General features: G+C 33.2%; 1 protein-coding gene across 10 annotated transcripts; it reads left to right on the plus strand.

Moving 5' to 3' along the window:
- Positions 1-182: 182 nt before the first annotated feature.
- LOC105215398 (MAP/microtubule affinity-regulating kinase 3) lies at positions 183-23081 on the plus strand. 10 transcript variants are annotated; one of them, XR_008471580.1, is made up of 16 exons: positions 183-319; positions 1557-1717; positions 1930-2195; positions 2837-2953; positions 7062-7125; positions 7873-7988; positions 8043-8213; positions 8284-8407; positions 8463-9370; positions 9541-9771; positions 18118-18245; positions 18304-18416; positions 20820-21189; positions 21263-22232; positions 22324-22698; positions 22821-23072. XR_008471580.1 is itself a non-coding variant. In XM_054232426.1 (15 exons), exons 2-15 carry the CDS (start codon positions 1597-1599, stop codon positions 22447-22449), a joined length of 3825 nt encoding a protein of 1274 aa, XP_054088401.1. In that variant the 5' UTR covers positions 183-319; positions 1557-1596; the 3' UTR covers positions 22450-23072. The 10 variants fall into 10 exon arrangements, 8 of the variants coding, with proteins under 8 accessions (XP_054088401.1, XP_054088406.1, XP_054088407.1 ...); XR_008471581.1 differs by having other exon boundaries at positions 22324-22581; XM_054232426.1 differs by having other exon boundaries at positions 22324-23072.
- Positions 23082-23374: the final 293 nt, after the last annotated feature.

The following is a 23374-nucleotide window of genomic DNA, read 5'->3' on the forward strand; positions in this document are numbered from 1 at the left end:
AGCTTAACTCATGTGGTTTAAAACATAACGAGCAATATGATGTGATTAATGCCTCATTCCTTGAGATTAATATAGATAACCGACAATTAATGCAATTGTTTTCAATAAACTTTTTGTAATTTTAGGTAGAATTTCATATTTTTAAGCATGTTGTGAACTCCGTCTTTCTTGGCTTGGTTTCGTATTTGGTGAATTTGCAGCAAGTAGTTTTGTCAAAGTGTGGAATCAGTGATATACATGCACTTTGCGCATGGCAATAGTATAAATACTATTTGTATGCAAATAAAAAAGTTTTTGGCTGTACTTAATCTGTCAAATGGTTAGTTTGTGTCACACATAAGCATTACCAAATATCGTTTTTGTATTGCATTAAGGTAGTTAAGATTTTTAATATAAGAAAAACCATACAATAGAAACATATATGGACAATAACTGCGAGAAAGGTAATTTAACGGTAAATAATATTTTGTGCCACTCATTTGAATGTTTAATAAAATGCATATCAGCGAATCAATGAATGTGATACTTTGCAAAAATGCCGACATTTAAGCTAAAAAGAAAATTCCTCAAACGAATTCTGAAATATTTTAATAAAAAGGCTTATCAATCATAAATCTTGTAGCCTTGTATGGTTCAAAAGCCGTATTTACCGAGCCAGTGAAATGAAGTGCAAAAGATGTATACACTTGCAAGCACTCGTACGTAACTCACTATTGATTTTTCAAACGATGGTGATAGCATTATCAATTCACAAAGTAAGGCACATGTCGCGACACATATGAATGTGTATCGGATGTTTCGCAAATAGAAATTTAAAATTTATACAGTTGTATTGCCCTTTTGCGGCAATGCCATTTCAAAGTTCTAAACCCTACATTAAAATTTTCCATACAGATGTGGATCTGAATGGTTTGAATTTACAAACATTACCACTGTGCGAATTTAATTTTTACATCACTTTATATTCATTATATTCTATATTCTTATTTATTCTATATGTTCTATATATGGGATATTCCACAATTTGTACTAACTTGTTCCAACATAAATCCCATAGGCAGTTTTATATTATATAGTAGTGCAACAACACATTTTATTTAATAGATCTGTTCAATAACGGGTTGTTTCAACACATAATAATCCAAACAGAACTAATTGTGTTCGAAAATTTATTATCGAAAAACGCCAGAAGCAAATTAAAATTTTGTTATGACTGCAGCACTATATATTATTGCATGCAATTTCAGTCTCATAAACATCTCAACCGTTCTGCCTACATTTTGAAGATACTATTCATGAGAATTCTAGGCACACATATACTGTAAATTTTAGAAGGTTTTTATGGTTATATAGAAATATAGAATTTCTCTGTCTATGGTTTTAATAACGTTATCTCAGCATTGTCATGTATTGAAAATTATTAAAACAGGACTTAACGTTCTAATTCAGTTTTTCAAGTTGAAATATGAAATTGTTTGGAATACAATATATGTTTAATAAGCATTTGTAAGTATAATAAGTGATTGATCATTGATATTACTTTAATACTATTAAAGGGTCATCATGTATACGGAGCAGCATTTGAACTGATTAATCATGAGTAATAATGAACATAAGGAACAAGAAAGTGAACCCTCAGCTTCTTTGGAAGTACTTAAGTCGAGTAACACAAAACAAACAACAAAAGATGTGGAAAATAGAAAAGACACCAAATATGGTAAGGACACAAGTTTAAGTAACAGATTTTACTTACATTCAAATAGAATAGTATCGCAAATCAAATCAGAGTTAAAAAATGCGTTTACACTCTTATTTTTGTATTTAGGACAGGTTGGGGTCATGGATATTATTGTGCTATCCATAACTGTATATAATTTTTATTTGTTCTTTACAATAATCTGTTTTGCTTATTATTCCTTTACATTTTAGATAGGGGAGCTTCTAGAGAAGCACCGACCAAAATACTCCCCTCGAATTCGGATTCGCTTGAAAGTAAAAGTTCAGCACAGGCGAAGCCTGTTTCTGTTCTTGATGATGGTGCGCCAGATCCCGTGAGTTTGAGTACACTGGCTTCCAAAACCACCTTGAAGCCGAAGGAACCGATAAGAGTTGGCTTTTATGATATTGAGAGAACGATTGGCAAAGGAAATTTTGCCGTTGTCAAACTTGCACGGCACAGAATAACTAAAAACGAGGTAAGGTAGATGAGAATTGTAGTGTAAAATATAGTATTCGACATTCCTTTTCCTTTTGAGATTGCATAGTGGTTGAAGATATGTTCAATGTGAAATGAATATTTACAACATTTTGAGATTAAATAATATATTTAATTTACTAATAATGTGTGTAGAAATGTAGAAATATGCATTCTACTCGCATAACAGGAATCTATTAGAAAATAGAGTATTAGGCGGTGTAAGCAAAATGTACAAGAATTTGAAAAAACTAATGAATCAGAAATTGTCCGTGGACTATGCAGACCAAAAGAGACGATGTCAATCATGTGCAAGAAAATGTTCTTGTTGGACACACCTTAAAGAGAACATATAGGGGAAAAGGAAACAAAATATTTTGTTGTAATGCTGCAATGTAATAAAGTCACATTTTCCATTGCATATTGTCTATCGTTTTATTGTCAGGACAAGTTAAACATTTTTATTATTTAGAATTAAGCTTTTAACGGTTTTATACTCAAGAAGGTCTTACAAAAAAATATACAAATTTGTGATTGTTTGATTTATGATTTGCACTTCTTAACCAATACGAGTAATATCATTTCGTAATACATTTAATATTTACGAAACCTATTAGTACAACACATACATTTTTTATTAAGGTCGCTATAAAAATAATCGACAAGAGCCAGTTGGATTCAGTAAACTTGCAAAAGGTCTATCGTGAAGTTGAAATAATGAAACGTTTGAATCATCCTCACATCATCAAACTCTATCAGGTAATGCAGAAAAAATAATACAAATGTATAATAAATATATTTTCAATACAAAAACTCCGAATTTTTCAATCTAAGCATATACATATAATATAATTATTTTATCTAATTTAAAGGAAATGCATACATTTATCGCATTTGAGTAAAAATTTACATATATATATTTATGAAACATGGCACACGTGTTCTTGGCACGGTATTCCAGATGGGCGTTTAACATTTGTTTTTACGTAACTCTCGACCATAATGCGTTTTTTAACATATCTTCCAAACTATTTAAGTTATATCAATGAAACTTGGCTTGAAACGCTGTCAGTGTCTGATAAAAACCACAATCATTCCCATATAAATGTTTTTGTTAAAAGCTATTTAAATTACAATAACTCTATGAAATTAATTTTAGACGCACTAAATTTACTACCACGCATACTTCCCATATAATACAATTTTATAACCCATATGATTCTCTCAGCACCACCGCACCAATGAAGATATAATAATATATTTTAGCATAAAGAGTGCACTCGAGGTGGACATAACTCGTGATTGAAATCCGAATATAGAGCTCCATTTACCGAATATGAGAATCTCAATTCCTATACCTAATTTTTTAAAGTAAATATCGGAAAATCTCGTAATCTCCTTTTTTCTTAAAAGTATGCTTATGTGCTATATTTAACATTTCGTTTAGCATTATGCCATCTGGTAGGTACTAAACATTATGTCTATTGGTATGCACATTTCCACTGGTCTAATATGGTGAATATATAGTGTTTTGTGTTAGTTAGACTAATTTTGATATACATACATTGCAAAGCGAAAGGGAAAGCCGTCGAATATTGCCTATTTGGAAAAAAGTATACTTTGTTATGATGTAAGGAAGGGATGAGTATGTATTTAATTCGTTTAAGAAAACACACAATTCGACCCAGTTGTTAGGCATAAAGTCCACTAGAATAACAAAAATCATTGGGCCTAATCATTGGGCGAAATCATTGCAACCGTATCGAAAATAAAAATTGCGATCACATTAAACTCACTTGCCGACTCGAAAATATACATTCCGCGGCTAATAGATGTCGCTAATTAAGAAATCATTGAATTTTAGAGCAAAGAGACAAAAACAGACTAACAAAAATAAACTAAAGATGTTTAAAAGCGAATAAAGTTACCACCCTCTAAATAGCGAAATAATTTTCGCAAAGAGCCTCATTCACCAAATATTTTTTGGAAGAAATTTCATAATATAAAGTTTTAATATAAAGGTCAGTTTCAATTTTTTTTTTAACAAAACATGAAACAGTTTTACGTTCTCACTTTGTGGTAAAACAGTCGCTGCGGATTCAATGATTAGACCCATTATATACATATACCATATGGGGTCTTGTATAATTCCTGGACCGACATCAACTATTTTTGACATCAAGCTATATCCAAGATTATACGTTCACTGCGTACCGCTGCAGCCGAAACAATTGGTTATCGGCAACGACAAAAAACAAGCTGGTACGATGAGGAGTGCCGTCTCGCAGCGGAGAGAAAACAAACTGCCTACCTCGCAACGTTGCAAACGACCACAACACGTGCGGGATGGGATAGATACCGAGAGCTGAAGAGGGAAGCGAGACGCATCTGCAGACAAAAAAAGAAAGAGGCCGAAATGCGTGAGTACGAAGAGCTTGAGAAGCTGGCAGACAGAGGGAATGATCGAAAATTTTATGAAAAAATGAAGCGACTTAACGAAGGTTTCAAGACCGGAGCATCCTCATGTAGAGACCAAGGTGGTAATCTGGTAACCGATGTCCAGGGCATACTGGGATTATGGAGGGAACACTTCTCCGACCTGCTGAATGGCAGTGAGAGTACAACACCAGGAGATGGCGAACCCGATCCCCCAATCTATGACGATGGAACAGATGTTCCATTACCCGACCATGAAGAAATTCGAATAGCAATTACCCGCTTGAAGAACAACAAAGCAGCGGGGGCCGATAGATTACCGGCAGAACTATTCAAATACGGCGGCGAAGAACTGATAAGGTGCATGCATCAGCTTCTTTGCAGAATATGGTCGGAAGAAAGCATGCCTGACGATTGGAATCTCAGTGTGCTCTGCCCAATCCATAAAAAGGGAGATCCCACAATCTGCGCCAATTACCGTGGGATCAGCCTCCTAAATATCGCATACAAGGTTCTATCGAGCGTATTGTGTGAAAGACTGAAGCCCACCGTCAACAAACTGATTGGACCTTATCAGTGTGGCTTTAGACCTGGAAAATCGACAACTGACCAGATATTCACCATGTCATGTTCACCATCAAATATTGGAGAAGACCCGTGAAAAGAGGATCGACACACACCACCTTTTTGTCGATTTTAAAGCTGCTTTCAACAGCACGAAAAGGAGCTGCCTTTACGCCGCGATGTCTGAATTTGGTATCCCCGCAAAACTAATACGGCTGTGTAAATTGACGCTGAGCAACACCAAAAGCTCCGTCATGATTGGGAAGGACCTCTCCGAGCCGTTCGATACCAAACGAGGTTTCAGACAAGGTGACTCACTATCGTGCGACTTCTTAAACCTGATGCTGGAAAAAATTATAAGAGCTGCAGAGCTAAACCGAGAAGGTACAATCTTCTACAAGAGTGTACAGCTCCTGGCGTACGCCGATGATATTGATATCATCGGAAGCAACAACTGCGCCGTTTGTTCTGCTTTTTCCCGCATGGAAAAGGAAGCGAAGCGAATGGGTCTGGAGGTGAACGAGGACAAGACGAAATATCAGCATCAACAACACGAACAATGTCAGCCTCGAAATCCAGCGCAGAATAACTCTTGCCATCAGGTGCTACTTTGGACTGAGTAGGCAATTGAACAGTAAAGTCCTCTCTCGACGAACCAAAATCAAGCTCTACAAGTCGCTTATCATTCCCGTCCTGCTCTACGGTGCAGAAGCTTGGACGATGTCAACATCAGATGAGACGACACTAGGAGTTTTCGAGAGGAAAACTTTGCGCAAGATTTATGGTCCTCAGAACATTGGCAACGGCGAATACCGCAGACGATGGAACGATGAGCTGTACGAGTTATACGACGACGGCTAGGTCATGTTGTCCGAATGGACGAAAACACTCCAGCCCTGAAAGTGTTCGATGCAGTACCCGCCGGAGGAAGCCGAGGAAGGGGAAGGCCTCCACTCCGTTGGAGGGACCAGGTGGAGAGCGACCTGGTTACACTTGGGATCTCCAACTGGCGCCGAACTGCGAAGGAGAGAGAGAGGTGGCGCACTATCGTCTATTCGGCTATAACCGGCTAAACGGTTGCAACGCCAATCACATACATACGTTCACTTAATTTTGCTAACATATCTCACATATTAACCGAAATATGCGGTAAAGTCCACCGGAAGTTGGAAATTCCGTAAATGAGGTATATGGGGGCTAGAAGAAGTATAGACCAGTTTTTGCCCATTTTTATCAGAGGTGCACACTATTGTAAGAAAAACATTTCCTCTGAATTTCTTTGAAATATGAGAGTTAGTGAGTTAAAGCACTTTTAATAGTTTTCCACATAATCTTTGTGTGGGAAGTAGGGGTGGTTATAAATAGGTTTATTACATTCCATTCTTCTTACTGATTATGTAGAAACTGACTCCAGAAAGTTTGGTTGACATAGCTTAAGTAGTTTATGAGATATATTATCATATACAAAAATCTACAACGGTGCCACGCCCACTTTTCTAAAATATGCTATCTAAATAGGCTCCTCCTTTTCTTTTTATAGCTTAATTTAAGTCCTAAAATGGCTAAGTCATTTAGATTAAGGTGTTCCAAGCAACCGTTATGTGAACACAACTTTGCTATTCTGTGCAAAGTGTTGCGAGATTATAAAAAGGGGAACAATATTTTGTCACTAAAAAAACTCGTGAATTCAATGTCTAGGCGCTGCGAGGCTGTAATTTAGTAAAAGGAGGGAAGGTTGTGAATAATTTCGTTGTAATGAAATCTGTTCGCGAATTATTTTAATATAATTTCGCTTAAAAACAAATGCTTAAATACTTTTTAAATAAATGCAGTTAAATAAAATTAATATTATTTTATATATTTCCAGGTGATGGAAACTAAAAATATGATTTACATAGTATCCGAATACGCTAGTCAAGGGGAAATATTTGGTATGTTTATAATAGATGTTTGCATGTCAAATTTTACATTTGGGGTACTCACAAGTTGTCATAAAGTTATAAGTCATAAATGAAAATTAAAAAAAATACGATGGTTGTGAGCACCCCGTTATAATTTTGTTGTGATAAATTAAAAAAAACAAGCTGATTGACTGAAAAAAAGACTGCGTTATTGCTCTTCGTGAGGACAATTCACTTAATTTTGTACTTTATTTCTTCTTGATAAGAAATCAAGGATATGTATTGCAAAGGAGTGAGCCAAGTTGAAGCCATAATACTTTTTTTTTTGTAATAACAGATATATGTATGTACATGTTTTCAAAATATATCTCAGAAGAGGCATTTTTTCATTGTCACTTAATTGCCCAGTGAGTATTCTCCTAAGGTTTGAAGGGCTTTGGATCAGATTCGGGGAATATGCGATTGTGTTTTTTATAAGAAAATATTGTTTCATTATCATCATATCATATAATAATAATAATGCAATTAGAACAAATGTATGTATGTACATAGCGCTCTACAAAAAATCTAACGAATATTAATTTTTAAAGATTTTTGGAGTTAAAAAATTAGGAAACTGTTGAAAAAATTTATTTCTAATTACTTCATATGTTGACAATAACAAGAATCATAGTCGTTTGTAAAATGACATGTATAATTCTGTTTCGAAAATGTTAATCATGTATCGAACGTGAAATACGAAATCGTATATTGTTTTAATTTCACTTTGGTTTCTAGATTACATAGCAAAATTTGGAAGGATGTCTGAGGGTTCTGCAAGAAGTAAATTTTGGCAGATTTTGTCAGCGGTAGAATATTGCCATATGAAAAATATTGTACATAGAGATTTAAAGGTAAACTATTGAATTCTTTAAAATCAGAAATAAAATTAAGGTAATTTATTTTAGGCTGAAAACCTTCTACTTGATATTAATATGAATATAAAGATCGCAGATTTTGGATTTTCGAACCATTTTAAGGTTGGTGAATTGTTAGCAACGTGGTGTGGTTCACCTCCTTATGCTGCCCCTGAAGTGTTTGAAGGAAAACAGTACACCGGTCCGGAAATAGATATATGGGTATTAATGCTCCTTTCCGTTACATATATTCGATTGCGAGTGAGTGTGTTTTTTAAACAAATCTTTACAGTCGCTAGGGGTGGTACTATATGTTCTTGTCTGTGGGGCGCTGCCGTTCGATGGATCTACATTACAGAGTTTAAGAGATCGAGTACTGTCAGGACGATTTAGGATTCCTTTCTTCATGTCTTCGGGTGAGCTTATTCATTGATTTTAATTTTAAGCTTGATCTAAATCAATCTATTTCAGACTGTGAACATTTAATTCGAAGAATGCTTGTACTTGAACCCTCGCGGCGTTACACAATCAATCAAATTAAAAGTCACCGTTGGGTTTGTGGAGAAGCTCGTGATGCCGTTGTTGTAACACAATGTAACGTTAACATGGATGGAACTTCAAGCATTGAACCGAACGAGGACATACTACGGATAATGTCGGAATTCGCTGGAATACCACCAGAAAAAACCATAGCAAGTTTGAAGAAGAATAGCTATGACCATGTTGCGGCGATATATTTATTGCTTCAAGACCGTGTTAATAGTAAGAAAAATATGCAAGAATATTCAAAACGTTTAAGTGATAATACACTGCCACGCATTGCATCAATGGGATATCATGGATCTTCAAAGCTACTACATAAAACTAGACCCTCGATCGACAAACAACGATTGAAGCAAACATATACTACAGTAAAAGAAAAGACAATATCACCACTGCCAGGTGTAGACGAAGGGAAATTTGGTAGTTTTCCAACGAAATTTTCTCAGAAAATCGTTACCGATTGTGATAACACTCAAATCCACGAACATAATAAAAACTGTAGTTCTACGACTATAACAAACTACGAACTCAAAGAGGCACAAATAAGCCAATCAACAACAAAAGGAAGACCGACACCTATCAAGATTTCTCGTTTAAGTCGGCCCAATATAAGCTCAAGCCAGCATCCAATAGCATCGCCATATAGTACAGACAATAAATTATCGACGGTTAGTGAGAAATGCCGCCAAGAGAATGTATTATCGAATGAACATATAAATGGTTTATTGGCTGCACCTAGCGTGATAAACGAAAGTCCATCTCACCCGCTCCATCAAAATTTAAGAGAGTGTATAATTAAGCAAAGCTCAGAGGATTGCCGTCTCCTTTTACAACAAGTAACTTTAACATCACAGTTCAAAAATTATGCTCACAGAAATAACGAAAAATTTATTTAGTAGTCACGGAGTGATTTTAATATTATCGGTTTGATCAGTCAAAGCAGTTTAGCTAATTTGTGAATAATTTAAGAAGAACATACGTATTTAATTTTTTTTCTTTTTGATAGGCCACTGCCATTGCCGAATCTAAGACGTATGCTAATAGTGAAACAGAAATTGAAAGTGATGCACAGATTGAACTTAAGAATTCTTCACCAGCTGTAAAGAAAATGTCAAGCTCGACCAGTTTCGATTCTTCTTCTAGCGGACAAAAAGCAAAGGCGAATTTTCATTTCAAAATGTCGGCAGAGGCCGCTAAACTTTTCCAAACATTACAAGAAAGTCCGCTTCCTATAGAGGTGAGTATTAATACTATTCGTGGCGTAACTATTTTTTACGAGACCGTGTAGACTTTGGTTTGAGAGAACGTTGTCAAAATAATATATTACATTTGGAAATGATACCAGTATTGCAGAATATATTAGGTACCGCTGAGGTATGCAAAGGCCGCGTTACGAAGTTAGATTTGAGTGCTCGGTTCGCACTTATGCATACCCTTATAAACACAAAATAAAATTACAATACATTTCAAATAATTCAATCAACTTCAAATTTGTTTAATATTTAAGAAAATAACTTATATTTTACAAACAAAATGACACATTTAATTAAATTAAAATATTTCTATTGCAATTTTGATAGCAATAATAGAAATATCCTTGGACAAGTTGAATGAAATCTCTATTGGAATAATATGAAATAATATAATAATAACAAGTGGACCATTTTTATTAGATATTTAATTTTATACTCAAGTCTTCGCTTTTATGGGCATACGACGGATATTAACTGCTCATCAAAATTTCTAGAAAGATACATACATACAGTGAACCAAAAACAAAACTTGTACAGGCAAATGTTTTGACTTTGAAGTTACTTATCTCTTAAACTAATTAAGATTTAGGTATGCGTCTAAAAGTGAGATAAAGTGCATTTTATTAAGTTCGAGAGGTATATTTGTCCATATCTCCAGAAGAGCAGTCTTAACCTCATTTTTACTATCAACTTTGGGTTCTGATAGCTATATCTCCATATAGGCCCATAGATGTTTGCCTACATTTTGTGGGATTGCGGGCTTAACTCTGTGGAGGATGCCGCAGCACTTTTTAATGTTGTACAAGAGCCATTCCGTACGCAATAAAGCGGAATGCCTCGGGTCGTTATCCTGAACGAGGCAGTAACCACCATTTAAATTAAGTTTATGTGTTTACAGGTCCAAAATATCCCCTGTGGCTATCGCTATAGAGTTGGTACACCTTTAAAGTGTTCAGAACTTCTTGCACTCACTCGATTTTAGACTGTATACACCACGTAACAAGTCGCACTTATCGAAGAGAAATCTTGCGAAACGTTTACTATACCAAAGAGTATACTCAGAAAAGAAACACTTTAAAGTCACTTTAAATACAGTACAAGGAACTTTAAAATTAAAAATTTTTATGTATGAAAACCAGCCGTATTGAAAAATATTTAATCTTAAAGTTAACACTTTAAAATGTAAATTATTAATGTTAGCACTTTGAATATTAAAGTGAAAACTTTACTTTTTAATATGCGCATTCTCGAATACAATATAAACACTTTTGATTTTAAAGTTCACACTTTTAACCCAATTTAAAAATGTTTGTATTTAAATTAAAAGTTAACACATTCAACCTCAAATTAAAAGCTTTAGCTTTTATTTTGAGAGTAAACACTTTCAAATGCAATTTAAAAGCTTTCACTATAAACTTTAAAGAAAACACACTATTTTAATTGTTTTTAATTTACATTTTTTTATTCAAACATATTTAAATTTAAATTTATTTTATATCTATGAAATAACTTATTTATAACTCATTTATAATTCATTAAATAAAATAATTTAATTTAAAATTAAAAAATAAACCATTATATTATTATATCTTTTTTAATCTTGCATATGTCTTTCCATTGTTAATTTGATGTAAATTCATAGGCAGGCTTGTGAAATGTGATATGTTAATCAGATTAAGGCAATTTTGTTTTATACCAGTCTCGTAAGATTGAAAATGTGCATCAAATTTAATAATTTCAATAGGATAACATAGAACGTAAATAATTTCATTTTCGTAAATAAAAAGTTTGATTTTATAGATACAACAATTTATTTCATTCAGTAATGCTAAAAAATTATTTTGTTTATACTCGATTCCTTTATAATGTATTATAGTCGAAACATAAACAGATTAATAGTTAATATTTTCAAAGTTCAATATTTTAGGAAAATATTCTTCTCTTGTTAAGTCCTTTGTAATAAATGTTTCAGTGTTAAAAGCATGCGGAAACCCATCTTTATACTTATGTAAAAAATTTGAAAAACAAAAAGAACTTTTCATAGCCGCTGTATAAGCAGGATTTACTCGAGATGTTATATTGTTAAAATATATTTTTGCATCTTTATGCTTTGCCGCGAAATGCATTGCCAAGAGAAACTTGAGAGGACCACATTTCTCAATTGCGTGCGGGTAGTGCACCAAAAATGATGCTTAGGTTTAAAATTACCGTAAAGTAGAATATATAATTGATGATGTGCTTTAATTAAATTTTTTAACTTATCTAGATCGAATTCAGAAAAACTAGAATCAAATAATAAATCAACTATTTCTATAAGCAACACCAACAGTTTCCAATGCTTCACGTCTGGTGAAATTAAATCTCCTATCATGAGTGGAAGAAAATTTGTAAAGCATAAAACCTCACTAGCTGCCATTTTTAAGTTGTACGATTGAAGTCGGTCCATAAGGAGAGGCTGTGAAATATTTCCTATTTCAATATTTCCAAACTGAAAAAATTTTTTTCTGCTGTTAATAATGTCTAATGAAATAATTTTGTCATTTACCAAACCCAAGCTTTAGAGAACTAAAGTTAGAAAAAATTTGCTTACATTTATTTTGTTCTCATTGAAGTTTATCTCTATTTGACAATAAATGCATGTGTTTTAAATGTCTTATTGGCACATCAACACTTTTAAATAACTGAAAACATCTGAAACATTTATACATTATTATAATCGAAAAATTTACAAAATGTAATTTTTTTCATTCATATGTGTTAACAATGAAGTAAGATTTGAACTTTTTAAATCAAATTTTGAATCTAATTCATAAAAATACTTTTGGATAAATATCCATGGCATTTCGCAGATCTTAGGATATTTAAGATTAAACACGTGAAAGATTTTAAAGCATATATCCAAACTTTCAATAAAATAATTTAGTTTGTACAAAGTTTTACCAAGGTTAATGTAAAAGGTTTTAAGATCGTCCTCAGAGTCTCCTACCATAATTATAAACGGCTGTACAGTCAATTTATTATAAAAATATTTACCGATAATTTCTTTTATTCGTATTGAGTAATCGCTAATTGTTGTTAACTGCAATACGAAGCTTTCATTAGCATCTTTAATGGTGGCTTTCTTTTTTGTATTTCCATCTACCACTTTGTTTTTAAAAGATTATCTTTTGCTGGATAAATCAAATTAAAATCTAGATTAATCTAAAAAAATATAAAAACTTTTATATCCTTGAATTTTGTGTTAAAGTTCTTTTTAAATACCAGAAATGGTGCTCTGGAGTCTTTTAAAATTACAATTGGCCACTCTTGCAAAAAATCAGAATTCGAAAGCTTTGCCAAATCGTTTTTCCGAAATTTAAATGTTTTTTGCCATTTGTCAATAACCTCATCCCAATTATTGATATCTTTTTGAAGCGAAGTTTTTAAACATAACGACAGCGTTTCGTCAACTTCAACATTTTCGTCTACTAATGGATCACGTACTTCACTCGAAAGAGATCTTTCCGCGGATGTACTACTCTTTCTAATCTTTGTCTTTAAATTAAAATATTTGGAATAGAGCTTGCCAGATGGGTTTTTTTCTTTGACGAGGAATATAGTAATAATCCTGAAAGAAATCAGTTTACAATATGTTCTTTTAAATATATCGTTTTTAATAATACCTGGGACTCTTTTTCATTGGGAAATAAACCAATCATTTCTTCCACAATACTAGCAAAGTGTTCTGGTCTAAGCTTTGTCTTTGTTAACATGACATCTTCTAAAATTATTTTAATGAGGGCATCGCGTTGCTTATTCGTAAAACATGCCCGTTCCTCATAATATTGAATAAGTTGTTTACCGGCTGAGTTATCGTTTAAAAATGTTGAAAGGGGCTGCAATGAAATTTATCATAAAATTTAATACAATATATTCTTACCTGTTCTTCTTACCAACCAACAACTTTTGAAGTCTGGCTCAACGTTTCGTCTTCTATTCCAAACTGAAAAAATAAGTTTGCTAAATTATAAACGTAGTAATATTCAAATGATAATTGTATCTATGTACGTGCTTAACGTCGCAAATAAGCTTCAAAATTAATATTATATTTACCTTTGACTTGCGCCAGAAAAACAACTTTTCTTTAAACTCTGCTCGAAGACCAATATTTTTTACTACTTCCGAAATGTCTTCTTTCGACAAATATTTTAAGCTTCGAAAAGTTATTCCAGCATCTAAGGAACATTAATAATAATGGATAAGTGTTAATATTGCCGAAGAATTTTTACTTACTTTTTAGGCCAAGAAAAAGTGTTTCTAGATCAAACTCCTATAGCAGATTAAGGAGATCCGTATCTTCCTCAACACACGTGTACGTTAAATCAACCTGCTCATTAATTTGGATATCGTTGCCAAACATTCGCAGCAAGTCGTTTTCCGGTATAATTTTACCCTGATCATTCCTGGTCATTCTTGTATCTTGTTTACACTTCTAAATTCTTAAATGTCAAAGTGAACACGTTTAAATAGAAAGTGCCACTTTGATTTATAAAGTGAACACTTTAAATGTCAAAGTGAATACGTTTAATTAGAAAGTGTCACTTTGATTTATAAAGTGAACACTTTAGATTTCAAAGTGAACACGTTTAAATAGAAAGTGCCACCTTGATTTATAAAGTGAACACTTTAAATGTCAAAGTGAACACTTTTAAATAGAAAGTGCCACTTTGATTTATAAAATGAACACTTTAAATGTAAACGTTGACACTTTTCTGCAAATTGATCACTTTACATTTTAAATTTAACACTTTCAAAATAAACGTTATAATTTTATTTTTAAACTTTTAAAAATTTTAAATCAAATGGATTCACTTTTAATACAATTTTAAAAGTGATTACATTATAAATAATAAATTTTACTTTAAAATATAAAGTTTGTCATTATAAAATAAAGTTAACATTTTTAAATTTAAGAATTTTACATTAAAAACAAAAATTTTAACTTTTAAATTAAAAGCAAACAATTAAAAAACTTAAAATTAGCACTTTTACAAAATATTTTTTTTTTGTGTTCCCCATAAAGAAGAGACACTTTAAATAAAATTTAAAAGTGTTCACATTTAATTTTAAAGCGCACTTTTTTTCTCAGTGTATATCTAACGTGATAACAAGCTTTACTTTTACTTTTTATTTTTTATTTACATCCAAATTACATACTAATAAAACGCACTTTATCTCACTTTTGGAAAATGAAATATTTTAATTAGTTTAACACATTACCTGCCAAGCGATTTTGACGAAAACCCTCCCCGTGTGCCAAGCACATTTTTCTGTACAAGTTGGTTGTTTTTGGTTCACTGTACATCGTAAGTTTTATAAAATAAAAAATCGAAATCAAAATAATAAAATTTTAAATTATTTCGTTTTTATTTTGACAGCACGAATAGACGCCCGGACAAGCTCCAATAAGTCCAATTGAGAAATATAATTTTTATACTCTCGCAACAAAGTTGCTACGAGAGTATTATAGTTTTGTCCACATAACGGTTGGTTGTAAGTCCTAAAACTAAACGAGTTAGATATAGGGATATATATATCAAAATGATCCGGATGACGAATAAAGTTCAAATCTGGATGTCTGTCTGCCGTCCGTCCGTGCAAGCTGTAACTTGAGTAAAAATTGAGATGAGATTGCGATGAAACTTGGAAGACGTATCCCTTGGCACCATAAGAAGGTTAAGTTCAATAACGCTAAGTAAAATAGCAATAACCGAAAAAATATAAAAAACTATAACTCAGCCATAAATTAAGCTATTGAAGTAAAATGTAAATTAAGCTATTGAAGTAAATTGGTATGAAGGATCGCACTATGAAGGGGCATATCGAGCCAATACCGTCAAATTATCGTAAGCGACAATTTTTTCGAAAATTAGTTTTTTATAGAAACTAGTAATTTAAGACGTAACGGACCTATCCCTGTTGATGTTTATCATTCAATTATATATGTAAATGTCTGAAAAGCATTAATGTATGAGAAATTTTAAATTACTACCACATTAATGGTTAAAAATATTTAAAAAAAACCTTCCCCTGTTTGGTTTTTGTCGCTTACGCTAAAATGGCGGTAAAAGCTCGATAAGAGGATGTAATTTTTTTAGGGAAATGGGCGTGGCCCCGCCCCTACCAAGTTTTTTGTACATGTCACGCCAACTAATAAAGCTATATCAAGGAAACTTTCTAGATTCGTTTCTTTTAGGTACTACCTTATACAGTCCACGCCCACCTCCCAGCACAGAAGTGCTGCACTCAAAATGGTATACAAAGTTTTAAATGGGCGTGGTTCCGCCCACTTATGGGTCAAAACCCATATCTCCGAAACTACTCGACCAATTTCAACAATGAAATTCGGTTCATAATAACGGGTGATTTTTTTGAGGTTAGGATTTTCATGCATTAGTATTTGACAGATCACGTGGGATTTCAGACATGGTGTCAAAGAGAAAGATGCTCAGTATGCTTTGACATTTCATCATGAATAGACTTACTAACGAGCAACGCTTGCAAATCATTGAATTTTATTACCAAAATCAGTGTTCGGTTCGAAATGTGAAATCCGCTTTTTTATCGACAAATTTTGTTCAGCGATGAGGCTCATTTCTGGTTGAATGGCTACGTAAATAAGCAAAATTGACGCATTTGGGGTGAAGAGCAACCAGAAGCCGTTCAAGAACTGCCCATGCATCCCGAAAAATGCACTGTTTGGTGTGGTTTGTACGCTGGTGGAATCATTGGACCGTATTTTTTCAAAGATGCTGTTGGACGCAACGTTACGGTGAATGGCGATCGCTATCGTTCGATGCTAACAAACTTTTTGTTGCCAAAAATGGAAGAACTGAACTTGGTTGACATGTGGTTTCAACAAGATGGCGCTACATGCCACACAGCTCGCGATTCTATGGCCATTTTGAGGGAAAACTTCGGAGAACAATTCATCTCAAGAAATGGACCCGTAAGTTGGCCACCAAGATCATGCGATTTAACGCCTTTAGACTATTTTTTGTGGGGCTACGTCAAGTCTAAAGTCTACAGAAATAAGCCAGCAACTATTCCAGCTTTGGAAGACAACATTTCCGAAGAAATTCGGGCTATTCCGGCCGAAATGCTCGAAAAAGTTGCCCAAAATTGGACTTTCCGAATGGACCACCTAAGACGCAGCCGCGGTCAACATTTAAATGAAATTATCTTCAAAAAGTAAATGTCATGAACCAATCTAACGTTTCAAATAAAGAACCGATGAGATTTTGCAAATTTTATGCGTTTTTTTTTTTTTAAAAGTTATCAAGCTCTTAAAAAATCACCCTTTATCTTCTAGCTTCCCAATGATATGTTGTGAAAATAGTCCAAATCGGTTCACTGGTCCCATATACCAGAACTCTGAAGTCGGTCTGAATTGTTTATTTTACAATATATAATATTAGTACCAGTGAAAATATTGGCAAAAATACTGTATTTAAAGAGTGGCATCGCCCTTCTAAACATCGGTCCATAAGTTTTCAACACCCTATATATCGAATATGAGGACCTCAGTACTTCTAACAAATTTTTTATCGAAATTATGGTGCAGTCTCCCAGATATTTTGAAGAAATTTTGAGGGAATATGTTTCTTCAAATAATATGTCTCCGTGCTAACATTGAGTGAAATCGGGTAATAACTTCCCCTATCTCCCATATACTTAATAATAGGGTTTTCAAGCATTCTACCATATATATACCAAATATGTGAGTCAAATTGTTTGTTATATTAATAAATTTAAATAAATAAATTGCGAAAGTATAAAATGTTCGGTGACACCCGAACTTAGCCCTTCCTTACTTGTTGTAAGTCTCCTTTTCTAATAAAATTAAAAAATAACAAAAAAAAACTGATCAAATAGTATAAAAAAATTTAAAACAATTTTGCGGTATTTATAATTTTTTTAAATTGTAACTCATATACAACGAGCAGCAGTATGCCGTACAAATACAAAAAAGGTAGTAAATAAGGCTTTACTAATCAAGTTTTAAACGGTCTCTTTTAACATGACGTTTGTCCTATGAATTTGTAGAATTTTATTGACTGATCAAAAATAAGTTCCTCTTGTATGCAAGTTTGCTCCTCTAAGAAAAGTCAGTTTCATAGTAGTTGAATAGTAGGCTGACTTAAAATTATGTACATATGTACGGTAAAGTCGCCATTAAACATTAATATTGATATTATATAATTATAGTTATAGTTTGTAATAATAAATATTATATAAATAATTATATATATTGTAGATGTTTATGCGTTTTAAAATTTTTATCTTTAAAGAAACTGGATGCCTCTGAGCCAGCATCGAGTAAATCAAATTCATCTATAAATAGAAGTGTCTCCCCTAGCATGTCTATAGCTCACAACGGTTGCACCTCAAAATCATCGCAGACTGATTCCAAATGCAGGTAAACATTTATTCTTCGATTACATACTCATAATCAAGTGATTGCAAATTATTTAAAGGAAATTTTGTAACGAAAAGTGTGCATCTCGACTAAAGTCAACCAAAATAGCCACCCAGTGCAGCACTAGTACTGACGAGGGTTGTGAAACGGACCACGCAAATGAAATTAGAGGTATGCAACCACACAGCGAATATATAGTATCAAACAAAACAAAAGCACCCTGGTGCGTTTCATATTCAGGTTATTTATAATAATATAATTGTTTTAATTTTCTTATGGTTTTAAAAGTTTCACCGAAAATAGTTCATAGTAGTCAAAAATCCATTGTACAAAACTTAAGCACACCTATATATATTTTATTAAAACTAATTAAATTTTAAAGGAACATCAACTAAATACTTAATGGGACTTCCCACATTATAAAGCCAAGCAATACAGCTGTCAAAAATTAACTAAACATTAAAAATGGCCAATCTTGTCAGCATAATAAGGGTTATGAGTTCCAACAATAAATACACGTAGCCCGCGAAAATTCTTAATTCGCTATACTTTTTGTACAAACCTCCATTTTATAATATTTCTGAAAAACACAGTTGAACTTCCCTAACTTGAATCACCATAATCCACAAGAAAACTTTGAGTTATAGAAAACTCATTAAAATATAAAATTTTTCAAAAAGTTGTAGTATAGATTTATACACAATTTATTTATTTACTTCGCATAAAGATTTATGTACATACGTTAAAACATCTATTCTGTTATTTTGTTTGTTGCAGATATTTATCGTTTGGCTCTTGACGTATATATCCATGCCCTTGTTACATGATTTATGCAATCCATAAGTGTTAAATAATATTTTTAGTTCGCCTCCATACGATATAGAGGGACTCTTTTAAAATTCGAAAAGTTCGATTTATGGGAGGAAAATTGAATAAAAGTTGACTTCTACATGCTATTGCCAATTCAAGAGCTCGATTTATGGAGATCTCCGAGTTATATAAGTTCGAGTTATGGAAGTTACACTGTATATAAAAATTGCATTTTATATTTTTTTTTGTTTTGTTGTTTACTTTTACTTGGAGAGTGACGAATCGAACCAACAATCACTTAATTAAATAGCATAACATGGGATACATTGTTTTTAAACAATGCAAACAAGCTACACCATATGAAAGATTATACCTAAAACTAATTTGCTATGATATCTCAGATATTCTCCTCAGTAGTTCTCCGGAAGAAAAGCCGTTAATCAGGTTTATGGTGGCTGGAGGAAGTTTTCACCCGATTTTCCCTATTAATAGCACAGAGATAGACTATTATAATGAAAACATCTCCTCTGAATTTCTTTTGAATATCTGAGATATATACCTATATTTTCTGTAAAAAATTGGTCACACTGTGGTCCACTTGTTCAGTATCCGGAGTCTTAAAAACTTACAGCACAATTTCGGCGATTTTTAGAGCGATGCCACTCTATAAATGTAGTATTTGTGCAAAGTTCAAAGTAAGGCGGGGCCACGTCCACTTTTCCAAACCAATTCCATCCTAATATGCTACTCCGTGACGTGATCCTCTATACCAAATTCATCATTTTGTGGGCGTGGCAATGGTTAAATTTTGCCCATCTTCAATAAAAATTTCTGCCATTTAATATGGTAAGGAATACGTGTACCAAGAGTTATCGAGATATCAAGATATCGGACAAATTTCTCGATAATCGACAATCGTCGAAGCCAATATTAATGGTTAGATAGTTAATAATTCGTTTTTAACCCTACCAACCGCAGAAGCGGGTTCGCCTTCTCACTTTAGCTCACCTCATCACTGTTTGTTGGCTACGCAGGATACTAGGTCTAAAACCGGAAGTCGTTAGCTATTTCAACTACATGGAGAAGAATCGTTTCTGGCCACTCCCAAATGAATGAACTTCCACATATGATCCCAACCTTCGTACATACATAGTACATCATAGTTAATACTTTCTTAATTTGTCTAAGTTTGATTTTTAAAATTTTTTTAAATAAAAATGTGCCGTTATTAAACTTATTATGTCGCATTATTTTTTAACCACAAAAAGGACACATCTCAGTTGTGGCAGAATTAGACATATTTATTTTTTACGAAATATCGACATATTTTGTGTTACAACACATATTGACATAGGTTGAATATGGTTTTCTTCTCAGAAAGAACGACATATTTTGTGTTAAATTTTTTCATGTTGCTTTTTTCAGCAATAACGACACATTTAACTTATGACAAAGAAATTGAATAATATTTTTCACAAATAAAGACATAATTCCAAATGGGTCTCGTTTATGAATACGGCAAAGCTTCAGTACACACTTTTTAATCCACTTATGCTCATTATTTTATTTAATATACTACATGCCACTAGTTTTTTCTATACACTAATGGCATTTTTCTATATTTGCTGAAGAAGAGCCAATTGAAAACTTTAAACCGCTCTCAAGAAAAATCGACTTTTTTTAGTTGTGACACTATTCATGTAAATTAGCGATATTTTGTTTATTTTCACAAGTTCACCTAATATAATTTTTATAATTCCCTAGATTGTTCGCAATCGACGTGCGATCTCACACAGCGCATTCAGTCTTATGCCAGCAGCAGTTCATCGAGCGGCGTGTTAGCAAGTTATTCTAAAAGCTTGAGCCAAAACCTAAGCCGTGGATCGTCAAACAGTAACTGTTCGGTGTTGGAAGGCATAGATCTAAACATGGCACCCAGTATTGATCTGGCAAGCAGCTTGCCATCGTGTGCCAGCAATACCACCTTAGCTACCGCATCGGATCGGATGTCCGATCGCTCAATCTATAATAGTAATAATTCGTGTTTTCAAATACCCGTCTCAAGTAATTCTTCGACGCTGTGTACTAAGCTGCCTATGGAATGCCTGGATAAAAGGTCTCCAATACATTTTAGGTACTTAATTAAATAATCATATTCTAGCATAATGACCTAGTTTTACTATTTTTCTATTTTTTTAATTTTTTAGGGAAGGTCGACGGGCAAGTGATGGTCTTGTTGCTCAAGGATTTGTGAATTCCATGACAATTTTAAATTCTGGCGTTGGTTACGGTAGTTATCGATATGATACCCGAAAGCAAGATTGCTGGTTGGAATTACAACAACTACAAAAGGAAGTGGTATCACTAAAGTCAAAATATCGTAACAATAAAGTACCTCTAGATGACGGCAGCAATTATCAATTTCAAAGTAGTCAATTTTACTCAATTCCAAATAGACTGTCATTAGATTTGCATCACCAGTTCGTACAAACGCCACACACTCCAAGGACTCCACATCTAGTACGTCCACAGCATAGTTTCGAAACCGTAGATTTTTCGCCGCCATTCGTAAATAATGTACGCTTCGACGCAAGTAATCTGCCTATGGCTACGCCAGCTCGTGGTGATATGGCGTTGCTGTGCAATATTAATCCATTGGTTATACAACGACAGCCCCTTCAACAACAGCTGTTACAACATAGGCTATTGCAACAAAAACGACAACTATTACAAAAACAATATGCTTTGGAGTCTCATATTTCAAGGCAACAGCTAATGATGCGTGAACAATCTTACAAAGCGGGTCCACCACAACAATTTGTTGGCCAAGGCTTAATTGCAACCAGTTTTGAGTCTGCAGATCCATGCCCACCAAACGATATTTTTGTAAATGGCCTGCATGTTTTTGAACGGGGTTCAGCAAAATTCCAACAGTCATCAATAATCCCACTGCCTTACGGCCCAACGATTAATAACTACATGAAGACGTCTTATATAAAACAACAATCCCAAGACCTTTCTATGCTCACGATGCCTACAAAATACACACCTCCGTTAAGTAGACATGCATCAGAGACTTGGAGCTCGCTTCCAACAACTGTGAACAGTAGTCAATTGAAAAAGTCAAGTAAATTAATTGAAAATGGCGGACGCTTAGCGCCACAGTTTCATGCAAATGTAGGTAAACTAATGGTGAAAATCCTCTAAGTACAATCATCAATCTTTTATAGTAATAATGCATTATATTCATGACACTGGAAAATTATAGGAAAAATACACGGAGTCGGAAGTTCGGAAAGTTCAAAACAATGAAAGGAGTTGGAAGACTTTAAAATTTGTAAAAAGTGGACCAGAGCTTTCTACTCATTGGACATTACTTATGACCTCTTTTTAGAGCTTCAAAATGCATATAATTGATTGATTGTAATGATACATTCCGTATAATTCAATACTTCGCTTTCACTAAGAACCTTATATTGAAATTTAATTAAACCAGAACTAAATGTAGAATTGTGCAGCCATTTATGTATGTAATTTATCACAAATTTATTTTTTCTAGAATTTACGAAAGTCAATACACTGACGTTTTCGTGAATCCGTTACATGCACTGAACATAAATTTTAACCGAAATTATTATAATAGGTATACAATCGAATTTTATATTGAATTCTTTTAATCCGGCCTCCATCATTAATATATCATAATTTTTTAATGTTTCTACATTTGTTCGCATATAAACTACAGTTTATGAAATTTTCTTCCAGACAAACGTTTACACATCGAACTGGCAAACCGTCATAAGACCCCTCAGCGAAAGCCCCATTCTGGAATTGGCTGAACATTTGGAGTCTGTATGATCATTACATAATTAAACAATTTACGTAGTTAATTCGTATCGAAAACAAGAACAATAAAATAATATCAATTACATAATTGCATTTACACTTTAATAGTAATAGTTATTATTGTAAAACTATGCATAATATTGCTTAAAATAAACATCGACAGTTCTTATAAATTAATATACATATATATATATATATATATATATATATATATCTACTAGTGGCCGCGCCACGCTTTGCTGTGGATAAGGTATGTGTATGTTAAATTCTATTCTGGTTAACTATTTGATAAAATGAAATTATTTATGGAGTAACTTAATATATACAAAAATGTTATAGCAATTGCTGTATCTTGAAGTAAATTTCGTCAACATTACTTTGGTAGCAAAAACCAAAGTATCGGGATTACTAAATCAGTTATGATCCAAGTAATTATTTTGTACTTGCATTTCAATTAATTAATTTTTATCGTG

Source organism: Zeugodacus cucurbitae, chromosome 5 (assembly GCF_028554725.1).
Source record: "Zeugodacus cucurbitae isolate PBARC_wt_2022May chromosome 5, idZeuCucr1.2, whole genome shotgun sequence".
Classification (NCBI taxonomy): Eukaryota; Metazoa; Arthropoda; class Insecta; order Diptera; family Tephritidae; genus Zeugodacus; species Zeugodacus cucurbitae.